Raw genomic sequence first — 23,196 nt, forward strand, 5'->3', positions numbered from 1 at the left:
ATAGCAGCTCGGACAGCCCAGGACATGTGTTGGGATGTGGCTCGTGAGCTGGGGCTAAGGGTCCACCAGTGATTAAAGAGTTAGGATGAGAATAGGACTGCCGCCAGTTGGATTCTCCACTTTATGCCCAATACGTGGGACCCAGGCCATCTCTCTCGCCGCCTGGCTGAGGGCAGCCCTGAGTCTGCATGAGTGGCAGGTGTCGATTGCTGAGACAGGCAGGAAATACCACGCGGCATCCGGCTGGCATTTTCAGGCACCCATGATGCCCCTCGCCAGCTCCCTGGGCCCCCCTTGCCAGGAGCAAGGGCACAGGAAATGCCATTGTTCTGGGAAAGCCTCTCCATCCTGCTTCTCTCTGCCTTGGGCCATGCCCTGGCCTGTAGTCGCTCATCCACAAAGGCTGCACTGTGGGACCCTGTGAGTGAGTTTTCATAAATCAGACAGTGAACAACCAAACCCTTGGGCTAAGTGGACACATCACGGCTGACGCCAGAGGTGATGAGACAGGTGCACCCCACCTGGCTGAGTGAAGCCGGTGAGAAGGCCGTGCTGTTTTTCAGTGGGCGCAGCAAAGGGTGGATCAGCTGACCAGACCTGGTAAATTGTTATTTACAGTTTCTGAGCTTTTAAAAGAAGAGCTTCCCCAGAATCGGCCCTGATTCCAGACCCACAGCGTCATGACGGCTCTGGTCACCCTGCTGTCCCTGCTCCTGCTGGGAGCCCAGGCCCAGCACGGGGCCAAGTGGACCTACTCAGGTAAGGCCCACCCCAAGGGCTGCATGCCCCCTTTCTGCCATCACGTCAAGGAAGGGGGCACCCCCTTCTTGAGGACGAAGCCTGGCCTTTCGGGGCGACCATGAACAATGATTGTGTACGGTGCTTGCTGGGGTCTCAGGGTCTCGGGCTGGGGCAAGAGCATACTGAACTTAGACCTCGGCTAAGGAGAGGAGGGCAGAACTCTCCCCATTCCCGGATCCCTGAGTCACCCGCAGGGTTTCGGCTTTTCTGCCCCGGAAGCTGGCTTGAGAGCCCGCTTAGTGCTTCCAAGGGCAAAGCCACTTGCCCTCGTGGCTGTGCAGACAGAAAATAAAGCAGTAGCACGGGGCTCCCTGCAGCCCCACCGAGGGTGTGTGGGGTCTGCAAGAGCTTTCTTCCAGGAAATTTCATGATACACGGTTTATCCAGAGCGTCTCGACGTGCCGAGAACCCAGTGACCATTGCATGGCCTCCAGGCTGGCCTCTCTTCGTCGCTGTGGCCCTGCTGAGACCCCAGTCTCACATCCAGAACCCCGCTTATAGGACGTGAAGTGGAAAACCCTGGCATTTAGCACAGGTCCCGGCCCACGTGTGGACCAAAGAGAGGAAGACAGCGGGGTTCAGACACGAAACGCCCCTTCTGGGTGGCAGGGGAGAGAGTGCCTGGCTGGCCCTCCTCTTCTCTGTCCTGGACGGAGGCGTGGGGCCGGAGAGGATGCTCGTGGCCGCTGGCTGATGCAGGGTCCAGGGGCAAGCAGGGTTTAGAGCCTGCTGTCTGCACAGTCTGCCCTGGCCGCAGACACAGGGTGAAGCGTCCTCCCAGGGTGGATGTGTGTCCTCTAAGTCAAGGGCAGCGGAGTTCGGAGCACTGTGGCGAGGCTCAGGAAGTCCAGCTTCAGAGGGCGGGACGGCTGACTCTGACCAACGGCTCTGTCTGGACCAGAGGATTCCCCCACCCGGCCCAGTGCCACGAGACCCCGGGGCCTCTGTTCGGTCAGGCCCATTGGTACTGGGAGTGGTTCGAGGGTAAGGAAGAGAGAGGATTCCAAAAGCGGAGTCTGTCCTCCCAGCTCAGCACAGCCTCTGAGACGGGGCCCAGGAGAACTCCGGCAGCTGCTGCGGATGCCTGGTGGGGATACTTGAGAAACACCGATGCTGGTAAAAAACCTTTTGGTCCGTGAAGGGGCTGTGCTCAAGACGTCTGGCCTTGCTCCTGGCACCTGCCCCTAGGAAAGAATTGTCTACAAATTGGTTTGTATTATTAAACAGTGAAGAGAGGTACAGAGGAAAAAAGAATTGACTTTTTATTGAACCGAGAAGCTGTGAGAGGCCTAAGTACAAACATCTTCCTCAAAACAAGCTATGGTTGACGCCGTCCCCTAAGGGGGAAAGAGAGCTGGATTCCCTATTGCAAATGGATGAGACCAGGACGCACAGTTGTTTGGAGGCCGAGTCACGCATTATAATGACTTGCTTTTATCACCCTCTCTTCTCTCTTCTGTGGCCGTGGTATTGTTGGGGGCTGGAAAAGAGAAACTGCCATTCAGAGGAAGTGAGGAAAAGGCCCTGAAAGTAACACAGGGATGCCAAGCCCAAGTAGCCCTCGAGTACATTTATCAGCCGACAGTCATGCAAAGGAAAAGCCAAAGCTATGTATTAAAGACATTCATTGCTTTCAAAACACGAAGGCATGTTCTCAGGGCCAGTGGGTGCAACAGGAAAGTTACGAACCAGTCCCAAAGCCCCCCAGACACCAGGGTCCGTGGAGCTGATTTAGATGCCCCTCCCGCCTCCTTCTGGAGACCCGGCCCTGCTTTCTAGAAGGCAGGCCTCTGGTCTTGACTGTGGCCTCTGCAGGCCTCCTGTTGGGCAGGCCCAGCTGTGAGCTGTAGGCTGTGGCCCTGAGTGAGGTGCCCACAGGGAGCCCCTTGCACTGTGACCCCCTGTCAGAGGGGTTGCTGGATGAAGCACACTGGCCGAGGGAGTACCCCAACTGCGGGGGGAAGAGACAGTCGCCCATCGACCTGCACAGGAAGAAAGTGTGGTACAACCCTTCCCTGAGGGCTCTGAACCTGTCCGGCTACGAGGTCCAGCACGGGGCGTTCCCTATGATCAACAATGGCCACACAGGTAAGGGTGGGCGACAGGCTCCCGTCCCCGGGCGGGCATGGGGGGAGGCAGGCAGGCAGGGCGGCCAGGAGCTGTATGCGCAGAGATCCAGAGTGTGGCCTGGGGGCTGCAGGCCTCAGGCTCGGGGTAGACCGGTGTTGAGTCCTGGCACTTCGTCCCTGCTTGGGCAGCATCCGTCTGTAGACTCGGTTCCCCACTGGCCCCTTCATCCCGCACTGGCCTCTCTCTGAGCTCACTCTGACCCAACCAGCAGGAAATTCAGCTGACAGAGAGGCAACACCGAGAAGCCACAGGACCCACTGTCTGTTCTGTTGATCTGTGCCCAGGTCTGATCTGCCATATTTTCTACGTGTGAAGGTCAGACAGGAAACGCTGGGTTTTGGGGGCCTCCATTTCAGAAGCCTAGACTGGACAACCATAAAATCCTGCTTAACGTTTGCAGACATCCTTCTGATTTTTTTTGAAGTGGGCTCGTCTCCTCTGAGCCTCATGACAAGCCCAGAGGCGGGCATTTTTTAAGCTGAAGCCAGAGGCTTTGGGAGGCTGAGGGACTTATGGTCATGCAGTCTCTAGTGGCCGAGCTGGATCCAGACCCCGGATGTCTGATTCCTCGGTCATGACCTCCTTGGAAACTTCCCTCTCCACTCCCACCTGGGCTGGGACAGTTTACTGTCCATTCGCATAGGTGTATGTGGGGGGGTGGGTCATAGGACTCAGATTTCCTTCTTGCACTATTAAGAAAATAAAACCATTTGCCCTTGATGGGGCTGGTGAAGGTAGTGGCCCTCAGATAGCTGTGATTTGGATCACTGAACTCCACACATAGTTCGTGAAAGCCTCATTTTATCATCCATATCAAGTTACTGTTTCCAAAGTTACTCTCTGAAGCTACCAGCAGGTTGGCAGAAGTGTATGGCCTTTTCAGATTGGCTTCTTTCACTCAGTAATATGCATTTACGGTTCCTCCGTGTCTTTTCATGACTTGATAGCTCCTTTCTTTTTAGCATTGGATAATATTCCATTGTCTGGATGCACCACAGTTCATTTATTCGTTCACTTACTGAAGGACATCGTGGCGGCTTCCAAGGTTCAGCAATTATGAATAAAGCTGCTATAAACATCAATGAACACCAGTGTGTAGATTTTGTTGTGGACATAAGTTTTCTGCTCATTTGGGTAAATACCAAGGGGTGTGATTGCTGGATCATATGGTAAGAGTATGTTTAGTTTTGTAAGAAACTGCCCAACTCTCTTCCAAAGTGGCTGCACCATTTTGCATTCCCACCAGCAATGAATGAGAGTTCGGTTCCTCCACAACCTTGCCAGCATTTTGTGCTGTCAGTGTTCTGGATCTTGGCCATTCTATTAGGTGTGTGGTAGCACCTCATTGTTGGTTTAATTTGTATTTCCCTGATGAACTATGCTGTGGAGCATCTTTTCATATTTGCCATCTGTATATCTTCTTTGGAGAGGTGTCTGTTATGGTCTCTCGGTTATTTGTTTTCTTATTGTTGAATTTTAAGGATTCATTGTATATTTTGGATAGCAGTTCTTTATCATATGTGTCTTATACAAATATTTTCTCCCAGTCTGTGGCTTGTTTTCTCATTCTTTTGATATTCTTTTTTGCAGGACAGAAGTTTTAAATTTTAATTAAGTCCAGCTTATCGATTCTTTCTTTCATGGATTGTGTCTTTGGTGTTGTATCTAAAAAGGCATCACCATACTCAAAGTCGTCTAGGTTTTCTCCTATGTTATCTTCGAGGAATTTTATATTTTTGCACTTTACATTTAGGTCTGTGATCCACTTTGAGTTAATTTTGGTGAAGGGTGTAAGGTCTGTGTCTAGGTTCATTTTTTGCCCTGTGGATGTCCAGTTGTTCCAGCACCATTTGTTGAAGAGACTCTCTTTGCTCCATTGATAATCTTTGCTCTTTTGTCAAGGATCAGTTGGATATATTTATGGGGGTCTCCTTCTGGGCTTTCTATTCTGTTCCACTGATCTATTTGTGTATTCTCCCACCAAGACCACACTGCCTTGATTACTGTAGCTTTTTTTTTTGGCCACACCATGTGGCTTGTGAGATCTTAGTTCCCAATGGAACCCATGCCCCCTGGAGTGGAAGCGCGGAGTCCTAATCACTGGACCGCCAGGGAAGTCCCTACTGTAGCTTTATAGTAAGTCTTTAAGATGGGTAGCATCAGTCCTCCAACTTTGTTACCCTCCTTAAACATTGTGTCAGCTATTTTGGGTCTTTTGCTTCTCCATGTAAACTTCAGAGTTAGTTTGTTGATATCCACAAAATAACCTGCTGGGATTTTGATTGGGATCACATTGAATCTCTAGGTCAAATTGAGAAGAACTGACATCTTGGCAATAGTGAGTCTTCCTATCCAGGAATATGGAATCTCTCTCCATTTATTTAGGTATTCTGTGATTTCTTTCATCAGAGTTTTTCAGTTTTCCTCGTATAGGTCTTATACGTAATGTGTTAGATTTATACCTAATTATTTAATTTTGGGGGGGAGGTGCTAATGTAAATGGTACTGTGCTTTTAATTTCAAATTCTACTTTTTTTAAATTAATTTTTTTTTTTAGCTCCATTGGGTCTTCGTTGCTGCGCGGGCTTTCTCTAATCGAGGTGAGCGGGGATTACTCTTCTTTGCGGTGCGTAGGCTTCTCATTGCGGTGGCTTCTCTTGTTGCAGAGCACAGGCTCTAGGTGTGCGGGCTTCAGTAGTTGTGGCTCACGGGTTCTAGAGCGCAGGCTCAGTAGTTGTGGTGCACGGGCTTAGTTGCTCTGTGGCATGTGGGATCTTCCTGGTCCAGGGCTCGAACCCGTGTCCCCTGCAGGGATTCTTAACCACTGTGCCACCAGGGAAGCCCTAAAGCTTATTTTCAATTTCTCTATTTTGTTGTAAACAAGGGACAGTTGGTGGACCAGTACTGATAGATTGATTTTTTTTTTTTTTAATTCCCCGAAACACATATGCATAGGCTCCAGAAAAGCTTAAAGGCTGGAAGTACTGGGCCTGTAGTGTTCAAGGGGAAGGGCAACACTGCTCTCTTAATAGGTACTATCAGCCATTCCATTTATTGGGCTCATTGAAAGGAGGGATGATCTCTCATTCATCCTTCTATCCTGGTACCTGGCACAGAGCCTGACATAGATTAATGCATTTGAGGCGAAAAGACTTGTGCACGAAACGATAAATCCCCAAATAGGCTCCATGAGCGATGCAGGATTCTGAGTAGGTTGTTTTTTTTTTTCTTTTTTGGCTGCGTCAGGTCTTAGTTACGGCGTGCGGGCTCTTCGTTGAGGCACCCGGGCTTCTCTCTAGTTGTGGCTCGCGGGCTCCAGAGCGCACAGGCTCAGTAGTTGTGGCACGTAGGCTTAGTTGCTCTGCAGCGTGTGAGATCTTAGTTCCCTGACCAGGGATCAAACCCACATCCCCTGCATTGGAAGGCGGATTCTTAACCACTGGACCACCAGGGAAGTCCCCTGAACAGGTTTTGATCTTTGAAAGCTGCAGGAGCAAGACTGGTTCTGTCTTTGTGTTTTTATACTTTTATTTTGAAATAGTTTTAGGCTAGAAAAATTGCAGAAATAGTACAGAGAGTTCCCAAATACCCTTCTCCCACTTCCCCTAATTTTAATATCTTATAACTGGACTGCGTTGATACCACGTGATGAACTACACTCTACCTCATTTGAATCTCATCACTTACCCATAATGTCCTTATCCTGATCCAGCATCTAATCCAGGATTACACATTGCCTTTTGTCATCATATCTCCTTAGTCTTCTCCAATCGTGGTCAGTTCCTCAGTCTTTTGTAACCTTGATGCTTTGCCGTTGTTTCTTGAGCACAGAAAATGCTCAGATCATGTGTTTTTTCTCTGGTCTGATAAGAACTTGGTTAAATTAGTTTCAAACAAAGGGGAGTAAGTTCTGGAAGTTAAATCAATTTTTTTTCAGAATCTGGAAGGTTCAGCAAATTGATTTTTGGGAGGACAGATATTTGGCCTCACCTTTTCAAAAGCACAGTGATAAGCCCAGAATTGCTGCCATTTTTCAATGTGGCCTGTGCGATCCTATTGATACAGCTTGAGAATTGAGACAGTCTGTCTGCAGGGAATTGCGTTTCAAGGGAAACATGCTTGTCTGGATCTCTGTTATTGCTCCTGTGGTACTAACTCTCCTCAGCTCTCCAATCTCTGGGAACAGATGACTGCATATCTCCTTTGAAAAGCTCTTCCATTTTTCTCATGTGAGCAGTGATTTTTGAGGCCGGCTACAGTTTAAGCACTAAATACCAAGCACCTGTTCTGCCAAAGGGCATGTAAAAATCTTTGAGGCTGGATTTCTGCCTTCTGGCATATTATGTTATGAATTTCATCACAGCTTCCTGCTGCTTTAGATAATTTGGAAGGGAAGAAGGGGTCATTTGACAGATATCAAATACCTACTATTTGCTCTTTAAGAAAATTTACTTGTTTATAACCATCTTCGATGACTTTAAATAGAAAAACCTTGTTATCAGGAGAGATGCTGACTGTCCCTTTTCAAGTCCTAAATTATCCCTCATAGATACTTTTCTTGGTCATTTTCTGGGGTCACTCTCCATGTCTCCCTTTGGCTGGGTCATTCCAAAATATAGAGATTTCTCTAAGACCTAAGCCAGTGGAACGAACAAGGCAGCTGTCTCACCAAAGTAACCTCCCTGTAGAAAGTCTGTGGGGCACAAGGCAAAAGGAAGCTGGAAGAGTGATCCATTTTTCCATCGGCAAGAACCTAACGTTTGAAAGCATCTGTTGATGATCACATCAAATTCAATCCCAAGCCAGGAGTCTGTGTGTTCCCTGACTTGCCGCAGAATGTGGTCTTTTGTCTTCTGAAGACAAGTTGAAGCCTATAATGGTGATGTCCCGTCCAGGCCCAGTTCTGGCCCAGCTCTGCCCTGACCAATGAACTCAGTGACTCTGCAAATCTTTCTACCTCCCCGGGTTGGCTTCCTTGTCCATAAAATAAAAGTATTGAAGCCCCGCAGAGATGCTACTTTCTATGAAGTGGGATGGGTTGTTAGTTGGTCTAGTTCTAGAAGTCGATATGGGATGAAGATTTTAACCACATCATAGAGAAGATAATGACTTCAACTTGACCTTACAGAGTACTCACGCTGGGTAGTAAAGTAATCAAAATAGTCCCAAGAGGCCCCACTTCCTATCCCTACCCTGTGGGTAAATTCCAAAATTGGCCAGAGGTGGAGAGTGGAATTCTGATTTCCACACTCATTAGCCCTATTTTTTCAGGGCTCCCCCCTTCGTTAGGGCTAACAAACTGGACCTGCCACTTGGTGGTCCTGCCCCTGACCTTCTGGTCCTGGGTGGGAAGGTACGTGCCCTGGGACAAGTGCCTGTCCAGCCCAGCTTACTCAGTGCCTGGTCCCCATCCTTCCCCATGTGCTAGGTGCCCCCTCTCTGTTGGTCACCCTGCTCATGGCAGTCTAGGCCTGTCTATAGTACCAGCTTGCCCCAGGAGTGGGCAGGTGACCGGGGAAGCTGCCTCACCTGTAGGCCTGACCCATCCACGCCCATCTGCACACTCCCTGCCCCTCGTCTTCTCTTCCAGTACAGATCAGCCTGCCCCCCACCATGCGCGTGACGGCTGCCGATGGCACCCAGTACACAGCCCAGCAGATGCACTTCCACCGGGGTGGCGCCTCCTTGGAGATCAGCGGTTCCGAGCACACCATTGATGGGATCAGATATGTGATCGAGGTACCCTGAGGATCCTCTTTCTTTCAAACCCCATAGTCACTTTTCTTATTAAAACAGCCAAAAAGACTTTGTGCAGTGGTGAGTCAAGTCACCCTGAGGTTGAGTTTATTTTTCATTCATTTACAACAATTCACTGGTCACTGCTATGTGCTGGGGGTTCGGGCAGGGTCCCTGCCCTCACAGAAGTCACCCCAACGTAGGTGTTTACAGCCCACAGAGTGGGGCAAGCCCTCTTTAGTTTCAACTGGATTTCTATGTGGTAGATTTGCTGGGTCCCCCTCTTGCTTAGGATGACCACAGGTCTACAGTGGCCTCCTGGGGTAAAGGGGCACATGCCCACGCTAGGGAGACCTCGGGAGAACCCAGTGGCCTCATATGATCCCTTGGACTCTGCCAGCTTGTCTGCCGGGGGGAAGGTGAATTGCCATCTCCCCAGAATCCCACTCACACTCTTTGCATTCTTGGAGAACTTTCTGGTCTTGATAGATCTTGTAGCCCAGAGGGAGGGAGACGGTGGTCAGAGGTGTTTATGTGGGTCAGCTGAGGTGTGGGATGGAGCATCTTTTTTTATTTTCCTCCTTCCCTGAAAACCTGAAGCACTTGAGGTTTACAGGAACTGCCCTTGACTTACACTTTCTTGCTTCCACAGATTCACGTCGTTCATTACAATTCTAAATACAAGAGCTACGCTAAGGCTCAGAAAGCACCGGATGGCTTGGCTGTGCAGGCAGCCCTCGTTGAGGTAGGCTGAAACGACACATGCAAAGTTAGAAATTGGTGTCAAAACAAGGTGTTAAGTGTAGACAAAGGGTCTTCCTACTTGTCCCTCCTCATCTGTTCCTGAGCTCACAATTCTTGGAAACACTCACCCAATGAAAGACCTACCCTTTTTCCAGTTCTTGCTCACAGTTACTGTGTTCCTTCTGTGTCACCAACCTCAAGGACATTGCATAATTTGGACGAGCTGACTTAAAAGAGCTGGGATCGCAGAAGGGTTCACTTGACATAAACTGCTCTGAGGGCAAGAGGAAGCCTGCAACCCCCTAGACAAAGCCAACATCTCTGCATTTCTCAGAGAGTCTGGAGGGTGGGATTTATGTCTAGGTAGCAAGAAGTGGTCAGTGAATCCAATCACCCCCAAACAAGTTTTATATTGGATAAAATTGTCAAAAACAACCATATCAGTGCTCTGGAAATGGACCAAAGACAAATAACAAGGTGAGGCATTTATTTATGATAAATGGCTAGAATTTTGAGTAAGAACAATGGGAGTTTGTGGACATCTTGCCTGGGGCTGTTCCCATCCCCTTCCCCTAACGTGGTCAGCAAGGTAGTTTTATCAGGGCAGCATGGACAGGAAAACCAAAAGCTTCACTGCCTGGTACAGGGGACTAATTTGATTTGGAGTAGGAGTTGAAAACCCACGCCCAGGGGGCACTGCTGGTAAAAGTAGCAAACAACCGAAAAGACAGAAAACAGGGAAAACTTGCAGGTTTGATAGTCTGAGATTGCAGTTCTAGTTGAGGTGAGTGGCAAGTGGCAGACCAATCAGAAATTTAACTGGAAGATGAGCCACAGAAAGGCTGTATAAGCTTCCCAGAAAACCCTGATGGAAAGTAAAGGCTGAGGCTGACTTGGTAACTGGCTGATCTTAGAATGTGCTTCTCAACCCACATACAGATCCATCAGCAGAGGGTGCAAATCTTGGGCTCACGGGGTTTGAGCGCAACCTCTGCAAAAATCATTGGCCACAAGACTATGTTGACACTAGATGGCCCCAGGCTGAAAAATAAAAATAAGACTTAAGACCTAAGCAGGTTCATCAGCTGCTGTACACCGCTGTGAGATATATCCTGCAGAAGGAGTCCAGGCAAGTCACTAAACAGTCACATGAGCAACAACAAAAACCCCTCAGGACAAATTTTAAAAATCAGAAATCAGATTTGCTGCCATGTATTATCTGAAATGACAATTATCAAAGAAAAAGTTGGGCATGCAAAGAAATAGGAAAATGTGATCCATATTTAGGAGAAAAAAAAAAAGCAGTCAAAGGGCTTCCCTGGTGGCGCAGTGGTTGAGAGTCTGCCTGCCAATGCAGGGGACACGGGTTCGAGCCCTGGTCTGGGAAGATCCTACATGCCGCGGAGCAACTAAGCCCGTGAGCCACAATTACTGAACCTGCGCGTCTGGAGCCTGTGCTCCGCAACAAGAGAGGCCGCGATAGTGAGAGGCCCGCGCATCGCGATTAAGAGTGGCCCCCGCTTGCCACAACTAGAGAAAGCCCTCGCACAGAAACGAAGACCCAACACAGCCATAAAAAAAAAAAAAAAAAAAAAGCAGTCAATATAAACTGACTCTGAGTAGACCAAGAGTGATTTAGCAGACAATACTTTCTTTATTATTATTATTATTTTTTTTAAAATAAATTTATTTATTATTTTATTTATTTATCTTTGGCTGTGTTGGGTCTTTGTTGCTGTGCGCAGGCTTTCTCTAGTTGTGGTGAGCAGGGGCTACTCTTTGTTGCGGTGCTTGGGCTTCTCATTGTGGTGGCTTCCCTAGTTGCGGAGCACGGGCTCTAGGCACGCGGGCTTCAGTAGCTGTGGCACGTGGGCTCAGTAGTTGTGGCTCACGGGCTCTAGAGCACAGGCTCAGTAGTTGTGGCGCATGGGCTTAGTTGCTCTGCAGCATGTGGGATCTTCCCATACCAGGGCTCGAACCTGTGTCCCCTGCATTGGCAGGTGGATTCTTAACCACTGTGCCACCAGGGAAGCCCTATTATTATTATTATTATTTTATTTTTTGGCTGCTCCACGTGGCTTGTGGAGTCTTAGTTCCCTGACCAGGGATCAAACCCTGGCCCTCAGCAGTGAAAGCGTGGAGTCCTAACCACTGGACCAGCAGGGACTTCCCTAGCAGACAGTACTTTCAACAACTATCATAAATATGTTCAAAGCATGAAAAGAAACTATGTTCAAAGAATTAAAGGAAAATATGATGACAATGATTCAAAAAGGATCTCAATAAAGAAACAGAAACTATAAAAATGCACCAAATGGAAAGTCTAGAGTTGAAAAGTATCATAAAAAGATGAAAAATTCACTACATGGGCTCAAAGCAGATTTGAGGCAGCTGAAGAAAGAATCAGTGCATTTGAAGACAGGTTAAATAAATTATTGAATCTGAGGAACAAAGAAAAAAGCTAGAAAAAAAATGAGCAGAGCCTTAGAGACTCATGGCGACAAGATCATGCATCCCAACATATATGTAATGGGGGTCCCAGAAGGAGAGCAGAGAGAGGAAGTGGCAGAAAAAAATGTTGAGGAAACAATGGCCAAATTTTCCCAAATTTGATGAAAAAACAATAATTTACCAATCCAAGAAACTCAACAAACTCCACATCTGATAAACACCTAGACACATCAGAATCAAACTGTCAAAGTTGACAAGAGAAAAAGGGTTCATTATATAGAGGGGGTTACAGTGCATTAATGGCTGACTTCTCATTAGAAGCAAGGCATCAGAAGGCAGTGGAATGACTGACGATCAGGATTCCTATGTCCAACCAACCAATCTTCAGAAATGCAGCAAAATAAAGACATTCCCAGTTAAACAAAAACTGAGATAATTGTTAACAGATCTGTCTTACACGAAAAATTAAAGGAAATCCTTCTGGCTGAAAGGACATCACACCAGACAGCAACTCAAATCCACAGAAAGAGATGAAGACTGCCAGAAATGGTAAATATGTAGGTAAATATAGAAGACTATATATATATATATATATATATATATATACACATATATATATATATACATATATATATACACACACACATACACATACATACACATATATATACATATATACATATTCTTGTCTTCTTTTAATTTCTTTTTTTAAAAACCCCATAAGATTGTTTAAAACAATAATTATACCCCTGTAGTATTAGCTTTACAATGTATGACAAAAATAGAAGAAAAAATGAGGAAGGAATAGAGCTATATTGGAACAAAGTTGCTATATTTTACTAGAATTAAGTTAGTATTTATCTGATATAGATTGTGATAAGTTGTATGTTGTAGTCACTAGAGCAACCACTAATAACTTAACATGGTTAAATGGTATGCTAAAAGTATTTGTTTAACACAAAAGGTAGAACAGAGGAACAAAAAAAGATGAGACGTTTAGAAAACAAATAAATGGCAATCAGAAATCCAAGAAAGTCTGAATTTATAGCCAGTGGAAGAATGGATCAGCCTCGCGGACTGAAAAAAAACATTATCCATAGGCCTTTTTCACAAAAAGCAACCATTCTGACTTCTAAAAAGTCAACACTCATACAATAAATAAAGGATGGCCATGGTCAGAATTGGAGCAGTTTTGCCTTGGACATCTGGCTTTCCTTCACTCAGTCAAAAGTCCTGAGGATGAAGAAGGGAGCACTTCAGAGCAAGCCCCCGCATCACCATGAATCTGGGGACTTCCCTGGTGGTCCAGTGGTTAAGACTCCATGCTTCCAATACAAGGGGCATGGGTTCGATCCCTGGTCAGGGAACTAAGATCCCACATGCTGCATGGCCAAAAAAACAAAAACAAACAAACAAATGAAAAAACACAGTGAATCTGACTGTGGCTGACTTTGCCCAAAACAGGGTCACTGGGGATATCTTGACGGTGACTTTTGGCCATTCCTTGAGGACATCACCAGTCACCACCAAGAAGCTCTTTTCCCTGGAAGCTGCCAAAATGCTTCAGATCTTGTCTTTCCGGAAGAGACTGGTGAGCCCAGGCACTTGGTGGCAAAGAACAGCCAGATGGTCTCCCCCGGCACAAGTGGGGCACGGGTGGGCTGCCTCCTTGCCCTCGCGGCTCTGCCCAATCAGCCAGTGTACAAAAGAGCTGGATTAAAAAAAAAAAAAAAAAAAAAAGAGCTGGATTAGCGGGGATAGTACTGGATGGACGGCCCTTCTCCATTAGGTGAACTGCTCTGTGTTTCTCCTGCAGGTCAAGGGTAATGCTGAAAATGCTTACTACAGCAACTTCATTTCTCGCTTGAAGAGCATCAGGTATCCAGGTAAGGGAAACCAACAGCGGCTGCACAAGGGCAGAGGAATGAGCGTGAGTGTGATGGGGGGCAGGGGAGCAGGGAAGAGTGTTGCTGGTGGAGAGGGTGGCAGATAAGCCTGCCAGGGGACGCTCCCCTCCGTGTGCAAGGTCTCTGGTTCCAACAATTCCCAAGATTGGCTCAGGCTGTGCACACCTCTGAGAAACCCATTCATAAACTCTACCTGTCAATTGCCACGGTTGGAACTTCTGGATGGCCAGAGTTCCACTAATGAGGGATACCTTCATTTAAGCGACTCTCACCTCTGGCCCCAGCTGGAAGTGATGATCCTGGTCCCTAGAGAGAGATGGCCTCCTTGGCTTCAAGCTGAGAAGAATCTCAAGAGTGAAGCCTCTTGTCATGGTGCCTGCACACACAGACACAGGGCTGGTCTCCCTTATCTCTGACGCCAGAAGGCAGGGTTCTTGTCAGAGTGTCTGCCCACTCCCATGGTCAACCCTTGACCTTGAGCAGTAACCAGGTCTGTTGCAGCCTTGGTTCTGTGCATCCCACTTTGGCCACATCTCCCAGACTCCAGGTCCCTGACCTCAGTCCTCACCCCCTCCAGCAATCTGCTGACCTCCAATCCATGGACCTCCACGTTCTCACTACTAGTCACACCTCATCCCTCTCATCTCTCTTTACCTAGCTTGGATTCCACAGGCCATACTTCTGACACACCCACTCAAATGCCCTCCATTCCTCCACAAGCTCACCTGGCAAAGCCCCAGACTAACTCCCACTTACTCACAGCCTGTAGCCAAATGGCTGAATGTAGCTGGAGAGAAGCACACAGACTTCTAACTTCATTCACAGCTACAAATATACACAAGTACTAACACTGCTCAGAAATCCTGAAATACTACTCTGGGCATTTGCTTTTCCCCTCTCCAAAATTACTGCATCATATTTTCTCCTCTCTCCCAAAGCCCCTCCTCTCTGGCCCCAGCTTCTCCCTTGGAGGCGATGCCTGGCCTCTCACTCCATGGAGAAGGTAGTCAGAAACTCACTCATCTTAACCTGCCTGCGCCTGACCAAACTCCATGTCCCCTCCTCTGTTACACTGGATGAGAGGTCCCTGCTCTGGTCCAGGACCAACCTTCCATGTGGGCACCGACCCCCCCCATTCTCAGGGCCTTTTCTCCTGCCCATCTCCCCTCTCTCCTGCATCTCCCCCTTCACCCGGTCACTCCACTCAACACACATCACAGTGCTCTCATTTCTTCCATTTCAAAACACAAACCCCGTCTCTTGACCCCATCATTCCCTCAGCCTCCACCCCATTCTCATCTCGCCTTGAAAGAGTTGTCTACTGTCCTGTTCTCTTTTCTCACTCACCCTAAGCCTTCAAGGTCACCCCGGTTGTCAGATCTCCTGGGCACTTTTCTCCTCTTCTCTTAACTCCACCTCCAAACAGTGATGCATTACACGCGGCTTGCGTTCTGGCCAAATCCCGCCCCCACCCCCAGCACTACTCTCTTGCTCTCTCTTCCTGGCTCCTGCCTTAATGTCCGAGGGTGCCAGGACTCTGACTTCTCTCGGTGACCTCCTTTTTAGTCCCATGGCCTGAATTGTCATCTTTAGGCTGTGGATTCCAAAAATCTCTATCTGGTCTTCCAGGCAACATCAGCATCAGGCAGGACAGGTGAGGCAAAGTCGAGGCAAGAACTGTCTAGTTAATCTACTGACCATGAACAAAGCCAGCAGGAGACACCACGGGCCTGTGGTATAACTAAGGAGTTTCCTTGAATTCATTGACCTCAGATATTCTATTTCTACGAACTGATCCTGATATATTTCCTTCTCCAATTCAATAAATTCCACTGCTGATCAATAGTGCCCACAACACTGGCCTCTCTCTGAACTCTGGATTCCTTCACCCAACTGTTTAGTTGATGTTGCCATATGGATCTAGAACTCAACATGGCCAAAGCATAACTTATTCCCGTCCCTTTCCAGGCTTGTCCCTAAACTGACTTTCTCATTTCAGCAAACAAACAGCATCCCCATCTATCCCCTTGTTTAAGCCAAAAATCCCAAAATTTCTCTGGACTTTCCTCTTTTCATTCCCCACCCTGCCCTGCCACACCCAAACCATCAGTGGGCCCTCTTGTTTTCACCTCCCTGCTTCCAATTCTTTGGGGTATATTCCCAGAAGTGGAATTTCTGGATCATATGGTAATTCTATGTTTAATTTTTTAAGGAACCACCATATTATTTTCCACAGTGGCTCCACCATGGTTCCGGAATTCTTCACTCACTTGAACGTATTGGAGTTATGAAACAAAATCTATGCAATAGAGTCCTTTAGAAGGTTATATCTTGAAATCTATCCAATAAAAACAAAACTTAGAAATCTTTTACTTATTCATGGGATTATGCACTACTACACTTCACAGCCTTGGTTAAAGAAACCTGTTTATGTGTATAACAAAATGATATCCTCTTTGCCATTAAAAAATGCAAAAGCGCTCAGGGAAGGTGAAGCAAAAGTCAACTCGACTCCGTGTTGCTTTGATAGTCTCTTGCTGAGTTCAGGGACTCAGCATCACTGACATGAACAAAAGAGGAATTCTACAGATGCGGCGATAAATGTGGGTGCTGTGGAGGCTTCAGATGCCCTGTGGATGTCCCCCTCTCTACACGTCACCTGTGGCTGAGCTTGGTTCCCAATGGGCATGGCAGGAAGCGCTCGTGACCTGACGCCTGCACCTGGACCCCCGCTTAGTTCTGATTCTGCCTTTCTAATCTCTATCCCTCCCCTTCATTTATAAATGAGCACAACTCAAGGAATTTTGTTCTTTCTTTGAGAGCACTTACCCAAAAGCCCCTAGGAGTCATAATTTCTTTCATTTATCATAAAATGTATCCTCTGCCTAACATGATGATGGTGATGGCTACACTCATGAGCACTTTCCTATGTGCGGGTCCAGTGCCGGTACTTCATAAACACATTCCCCTTTACCCTCACAGCAATGCTCCTGGGTGTCCCCTTTCTACAGACCCTGCCAGGGCCACTCAGCCAGGAGGAGGTATTCGAGTGGGTTTCTGCCCAAAGTCTTTGCTCTTAACCCTTCCCTGGAAGCAGCACACTGGGGGATGTTTCCCAATGACCAGGTTCTATGTCCCCCTGCTTAAATCAGGAGATTTAAAGGTGGTGAGATCTGAGCCAGAGCTGTCCTTGCAAGGGGCAGCAGTGGTCCCTAACATTCCTTTTTGTCCCCTCTTTTAGGACAAAGCGCAGTTCTGAGGGGCCCTGATGTTCAGGACATGCTACCTGGGAACCTCCACTATTACTACAGCTACTGGGGGTCACTCACCACTCCTCCCTGTACTGAGAACGTCCACTGGTTTGTGCTGGCAGATACTGTCAAGCTCTCCAGGACACAGGTAGTGTGTAGAATCACTTTATCCAAGTCTCTCCTTTCAACGGCCTGGTTAACAAGAGTGCTCCCCAAATCTCACCTAATGCTGATACCTGGGCTCCTACAGCGTTTTCCACGTACAGGGCTGCAGTGCCTCACCTCTATTGCTATGGGTGATCTTACTAGTGTTGTGGCAGAAATGGGCAAACAGGCATCAGGGAATCCAAGAAACCTATAGTTGATGCAACAAAAAAACTGGGACGTGGTCCAAGTCATAGGACAAGAGTTGCACAGTGAAGGCAAATATTTACTGAGTGCTGCTCTCGCCAGGCACAAGTAATACATTACTTCATAAATGACTTCATGCAAGAAGGATAGCTTCATATTTAGCCTTTTACCACATAAAATGCCTGTAGCCCTTTGAGGGGAAGAGCCGTATCAGTTGTCTTTTGTCCTTCAGCATAGCATGGGGACATAATAAATACTTGTTGAGTTAAATAAAGGACACATGTTACTGAGGTTTCAAAACAAAGCTGACATTTCCTTCTGGGTGATGTTCTTCCTCAGAAACAAATATTTCTTTTTTTAAACTTTCCATTTCCCTATTCCAGGAAAAGGTGGAAAGACCCCTTATAACCACACAAAAAACATTGCCAACCAGGTTGGAAGTGCCCCTAGATACCTAACAAAAGCCAATGTCAATTATCTCAGGAAAAATGCACCTTACATCCAGATCTATAAGAATTTACACGAATAAAGTTACCTGAAATGAGCTCAATTTTTAAAAAATCACAAAATATCAGGAATAAGGCACTATGAATGAGTGTCAGCAGAAATAGAACTACAAAGATTTCAGATATAGTAATTATCAGTCAATTAATATAAAATATGTTTAATATGCATAAAGAATGCATAATATGTAAAATTAAACATATTTAGTATGTTTAATATGTATAGGAGTTTTAAATATGAGGAAAGAACAAAGTATAAAAATGACCAAGTAAACTCGAAAAAGAAAAAAAAAACAAATGGGTTGTTAATTTCTAGAAATGAAAAGATAGTAAGGAAATTAACAACCCAACAAATGGGTTTAATAGCATGTTAGACACAGTTCAAGAAAGAATTAGTAAACTGGAAGACAGAGCTGACAAAATTATGTAAAATGTAGCACAAAGAGAAAAAGAGATGGAAATATGAAAAAGAAGTAAAGAGATATAGAGAATATACTAGAAAGGTCCAACAAATGTCTGGTTGAAATTTAGAGGGAGAAGAGAGGTAGCATAGAGAAGAGGGATAATTTGAGAAATGTTGGCTGACATTTTCCAGAGAATTGAAAGACACCACGTCATATATGAAGGAAGCCCAATGAGTCAATGAAAACAAAAAGAAGCCCACACTAAACCATCACAGTGAAACCACAAAATATCAAAGACAAAGAGAGGATTTAAAAATCAACCAGAGAGAAGAGACAGATTTTCATGAAAGAAATACTATAGACCAAGAGTAGATGCAACACAGCAACAGTGAAAGTCAGAAAGCAGTGGAACCATGTTTTCAAAGAACTGAGAGAAATGAATAGCTAACCTAGAGTTGTACAGGCAGCAAAAATGTCTCTCAAGAACATAGACAAGGGACTTCCCTGCTGGCACAGTGGATAAGACTCTGCACTCCCAATGCAGGGGGCCTGGGTTCAATCCCTGGTCAGGGAACTAGATCCCACATGCATGCCATAACTGAGAGTTCATGTGCTGCAACTAAGGAGCCAGTGAGCCGCAACTAAGGAGACCGTGAGCCACAACTAAGGAGCTGGTGAGCCACAACTAAGGAGCCCATGTGCTGTAACTAAGGAGCACACATGCTGCAACCAAGGAGCCTGCAAGGTGCAACTAAGGAGCCCTGTTGCTGCGACTAAGGAGCACACATGCTGCAACTAAGGAGCTGGTGAGCCACAACTAAGGAGCCTGCGAGCTGCAACTAAGTAGCCAGTGAACCACAACTAAGAAGCTGGTGAGCCACAAGTAAGGAGCCCACGTGCTGCAACTAAGGAGCCTGGCTGCTGCAACTAAGGATTGCATGTGCTGCAACTAAGGAGCTGGCAAGCCACAACTAAGGAGTGAGTGAGCCACAACTAAGTAGCCTGCCTGCCGCAACTAAGACCCGGAGCAACCAAATAAATAAATAAATAAATGTTTACTAAAAAAGAATGTAGACAAAATACAGACATTTTCAGAAAAAACAAAAATTGAGCTTGCTGCTTGGTATGTCTCTGCTTACTTCTTTCTCTCCTTTCTACTATTGACTAAATACTCATAGAAAAAGACTAAAAGAGATTGTTGGAGGAATGAATGGGTGGATGAATGGCCTGGCACATAGCACCCAGAGCCACTTCTGCAATTGAGATCTTCTCACAACCGCTTTATCAGGGTTATATAAATCCAAGCTCTAGTTCAGTTGCTAGCTAAATTTAAAAACTCACCCAGTGTCTCTCCTCTCCATAATTCCCTTCATGTTGCCTGCAGGTTTGGAAGCTGGAGAATTCCTTATTGAATCACCAGAACAAGACCATCCACAATGATTACGTGGGACCCAGCCCCTGAACAACAGAGTGGTAGAAGCCAACTTCATGTCTCAACCTAATCAGCGTGAGTGAGATCAACTCTTGTTTGTTCTTTGCAATTTGCAATTGTAATTTCCTGTTTTCCTCCTTCTCTGGGTGGACCCATCTCTTCTGGCAATAGTAAGGGAAGGAAAAGGGACTTCCCTGGTTGTCCAGTGGTTAAGACTCCATGCTCCCAATGCAGGGGGCATGGGTTCAATCCCTGGTCGGGGAACAAAGATCTCTCATGTCACACAGCATGGCCTAAAAAAAAATAGTAAAGGAAGGAGAGTTATCTAAACAGCAGGAGGCTCTGGGCTGTACAGCGCTTCGGCAAAGGGGATGACCCATTTTCCCAGTCCAGGCAGTGGTACCAGTGAGTAGAACAGAGGGGACGATGAGCAGCTACATGATTTATTACCCACCTAGTCTTGGCCAGAGACAGTAGGAGAAGCAAGATATCAAGCAACATCCAGATACTCCCATAAGGGTTTCGGCTCAAGTTAATCTTATCAAATCCAACTCAAATATTTCACACTTCTATCTTGGTCTCTATTACAAACCCAGCCATAGCTCCTCCTATAAATTCCCTCAACGTGGGGTTAACTAGCCCACAATTGTCTACTACCTTTTCTTGGGGATCAAGCTGCAGACACCAGGGTGCTGGAAGTAGGCATGAGGACCTCCAAAGTTCTGAACTTTTCCTATTAACTCTTCTTTTTATAAGCTCTGAGCTCGTTTTTTTTTTTTTTTTGAAGGTTAGGGTATTTCTTCCCACCTCTTTTTTTTTTTTAATTGATTAATTAATTAATTTATTTTTGGTTGTGTTGGGTCTTCGTTTCTGTGCGAGGGCTTTCTCTAGTTGTGGCAAGTGGGGGCCACTCTTCATCGCGGTGCGTGGGCCTCTCACTATCGCGGCCTCTCTTGTTGCAGAGCACAGGCTCCAGACGCGCAGGCTCAGTAGTTGTGGCTCACGGGTCTAGTTGCTCCGCGGCATGTGGGATCTTCCCAGACCAGGGCTTGAACCTGTGTCCCCTGCATTGGCAGGCAGATTCTCAACCACTGCACCACCAGGGAAGCCCTGAGCTCCAGTTTTATCTAAACAATATTGACAGTAACCTTGAGTACCTGAGAAGGTTTATTGAACAGAAGAAAGCAAACAGAAAAAGACAAGGGTAATGACCTTGAAGAGTGAGCCCTGCCTTTTCTCCAAGAAGCCCTGTATGTCTGGATCACACCATTCCCACTGAGGCACCTGTTTAATTTATGATTAAAACAGGAGAAACCATCATCCATGAAAGGAAGTGAGATGGCTTAAATATATGAGAAGGGATTTGAGTTAGACAACACCAATGGGAATTGATTGGAATAGAAATTTAAAGGAGATGGAGACCTAACTATCCTCCTCTCGAATCACGCACATTGATGTGTCTAAATTACAAATCAGCCCAAACATCCCTATAGCATTTAGGTGAAATAAAATAACTTTGGAAATGTTACTTAAATTTTTCTCTTTTCTGTGCCTTCGTACCACTTCAAATATCCCTCCACTTCAAATATCCCTTCTTTGCTCTATCCTGAGGGACCCAGGTGATGGGGTAGAAATCAAGGTGGGAGGGATTTCCAGGATGAAGATTAAGAAAAAGGAAAGAGACCTGGGAATTCCCTGGCGGTCCAGCGGTTAGGACTTGGTGCTTTCCTCTTACATTAGGAACGTGTGGGTGGAGACGTTTGGAGCAGTGATCTTGCCCAGTGAGTCAGAGAGAGACAGAGAGGGAGGAGGCGGGCTCCCAGGAGAGGAGGCGGGGGTGGGGGCTGGGGGGAGGGGTAAGGGCTTCCCTGAGATCGTGTCCTTGCTGGTCCAATGGTGTCTGCTGTCACTAGTCCTGGGTTCAAGTGCTAGTTCTGCCATTTCTAGTCACACGGGATAATCAAATTACCTTTTAGGGCTGTGGTTTTGAGTAAATAAGACAAGCCTGGGGAGCAGCCCGCAGAATGGCTGTGAACCTTTACTGGCCAGTTACCATCCTCTTCATGGAGGACCTTCCTTGTCCATCTTCAGCTTCCTCCTCATCTCCGACTGAGCTCACCCTCATTCTTCTGAATCCCTTTATCTGCTCTCATTACTACCTTTGTTCTTCCATGTCGTTATTCGTCGTATCCAAAGCACTTTCATATCTGACTTCATTGACCCCTCCATGCAATCCTCAACGAAGTTGCATTGTCCCCAGTTTCTGGAAAAAGAAACCAAGTTGCAGAAAGGCCAGGTGACTAACCCAAGGTCGCCCAGGTGGTAGACGATAAAGTCGGGATTTGCCCAAGTCTTTTGTATCCAAGTTCTTTTAACTACAGAAGTTGTCCCTTTCATTTACTCGACAAGCTTTGTCAAGCACCTGCAGACATCGGGCTAAGTACTGGAGTGTAGAGAGGGGGAGGGACGGTTCCTACACTCAGAGCTCTGGTCCGTGAGCAGGACAGACGTTTACATAACCAAACACCCTCTCATGGGGAGAACAACTGTTTAAAAACTCCACGGAGGGGCTGGGGCTTGGTGGGGGTTTGTAAGGCTGAGGAGTTCAGCTGGTGAGTCAATGGGGCACCGCAGCCAGTGGGGTAGCACGTACGGATGGTGAGAGTAGTCTAGTGTGGCCAGAGGACCAGGTTCAAGGGAGCTGGCAGGGAAAGTGGGGATGTGGCTGGGCGAGGTCAGGCATCAATCACTAATGCTTTCTGTGTCACTAAAGATTTTGGATTTTACCCTGTGGGTGATGGGCAGCTGTTACAGGGTTTTCTGCAGGGGATGACATGACGACATGATAAGAGTCATCCTTTCAACCAGAAATGAGTCTGTGTTGCATCGGAGATGAAGCAGTGAACAAGATAGCCAAGGACTTACGTTCCTGAGGGTTGAGAGATACTATAAACAAGTAAATGAATACACAGAAAAACAGGGCTACACAAGCCTGTTTGTGCTTGAAAAGGGAAAAAGGAGTTCCTGAGAGGTGGGCGCGTGAATCGCCGGCTGCGATCTCTGCGGCCACACCCACTCTTTCACCTTCAAGGTAGAGGAAGAGGGTGATGCGGCCACGTGCTGGCTTTGACCATGCTCTGCCTCACCGAGGGGGCCAAACATGAGTGTAAGGTGGTAGAAGTCGTGGCCTGGAACCACGACCACCAGGAGATCCCAGTCGCTGTGGCCAACCTCAAGTTGTCCTGCCAACCCATGCTCAGTTTGGATGACTTCCAGTTCCAACCACCTGTAACCTTCCGCCTGAAGTCAGGCTCTGGCCCTGTGCGGACCACTGGGCGGCACCAGATTGCTACCATAAGCAATGACCTTTCTGAGGAAGAGAGTGAAGAAGAGGTGAAGAGGAAGAAGCTGAGTAGCGCCCCGTCCTGCCTGCCAGGAAGCAGGGGGGAAGCACTGACCCTCCCTGGTTAGCTAGCTGCCTGCCAC

General features: G+C 46.9%; 1 protein-coding gene across 1 annotated transcript; it reads left to right on the forward strand.

Moving 5' to 3' along the window:
- The first annotated feature begins 680 nt into the window (after positions 1 to 680).
- CA6 (carbonic anhydrase 6) lies at positions 681 to 20,918 on the forward strand. The gene is given in 9 exon segments (XM_059894794.1): positions 681 to 759; positions 2,710 to 2,889; positions 8,522 to 8,670; positions 9,320 to 9,412; positions 13,679 to 13,748; positions 17,011 to 17,168; positions 19,663 to 19,720; positions 19,723 to 19,789; positions 20,819 to 20,918. Coding segments are annotated over 9 exon segments (954 nt in total).
- The last annotated feature ends 2,278 nt before the right edge of the window (positions 20,919 to 23,196 follow it).

Source organism: Balaenoptera ricei, chromosome 1 (genome assembly GCF_028023285.1).
Source record: "Balaenoptera ricei isolate mBalRic1 chromosome 1, mBalRic1.hap2, whole genome shotgun sequence".
Taxonomy (NCBI): domain Eukaryota; kingdom Metazoa; phylum Chordata; class Mammalia; order Artiodactyla; family Balaenopteridae; genus Balaenoptera; species Balaenoptera ricei.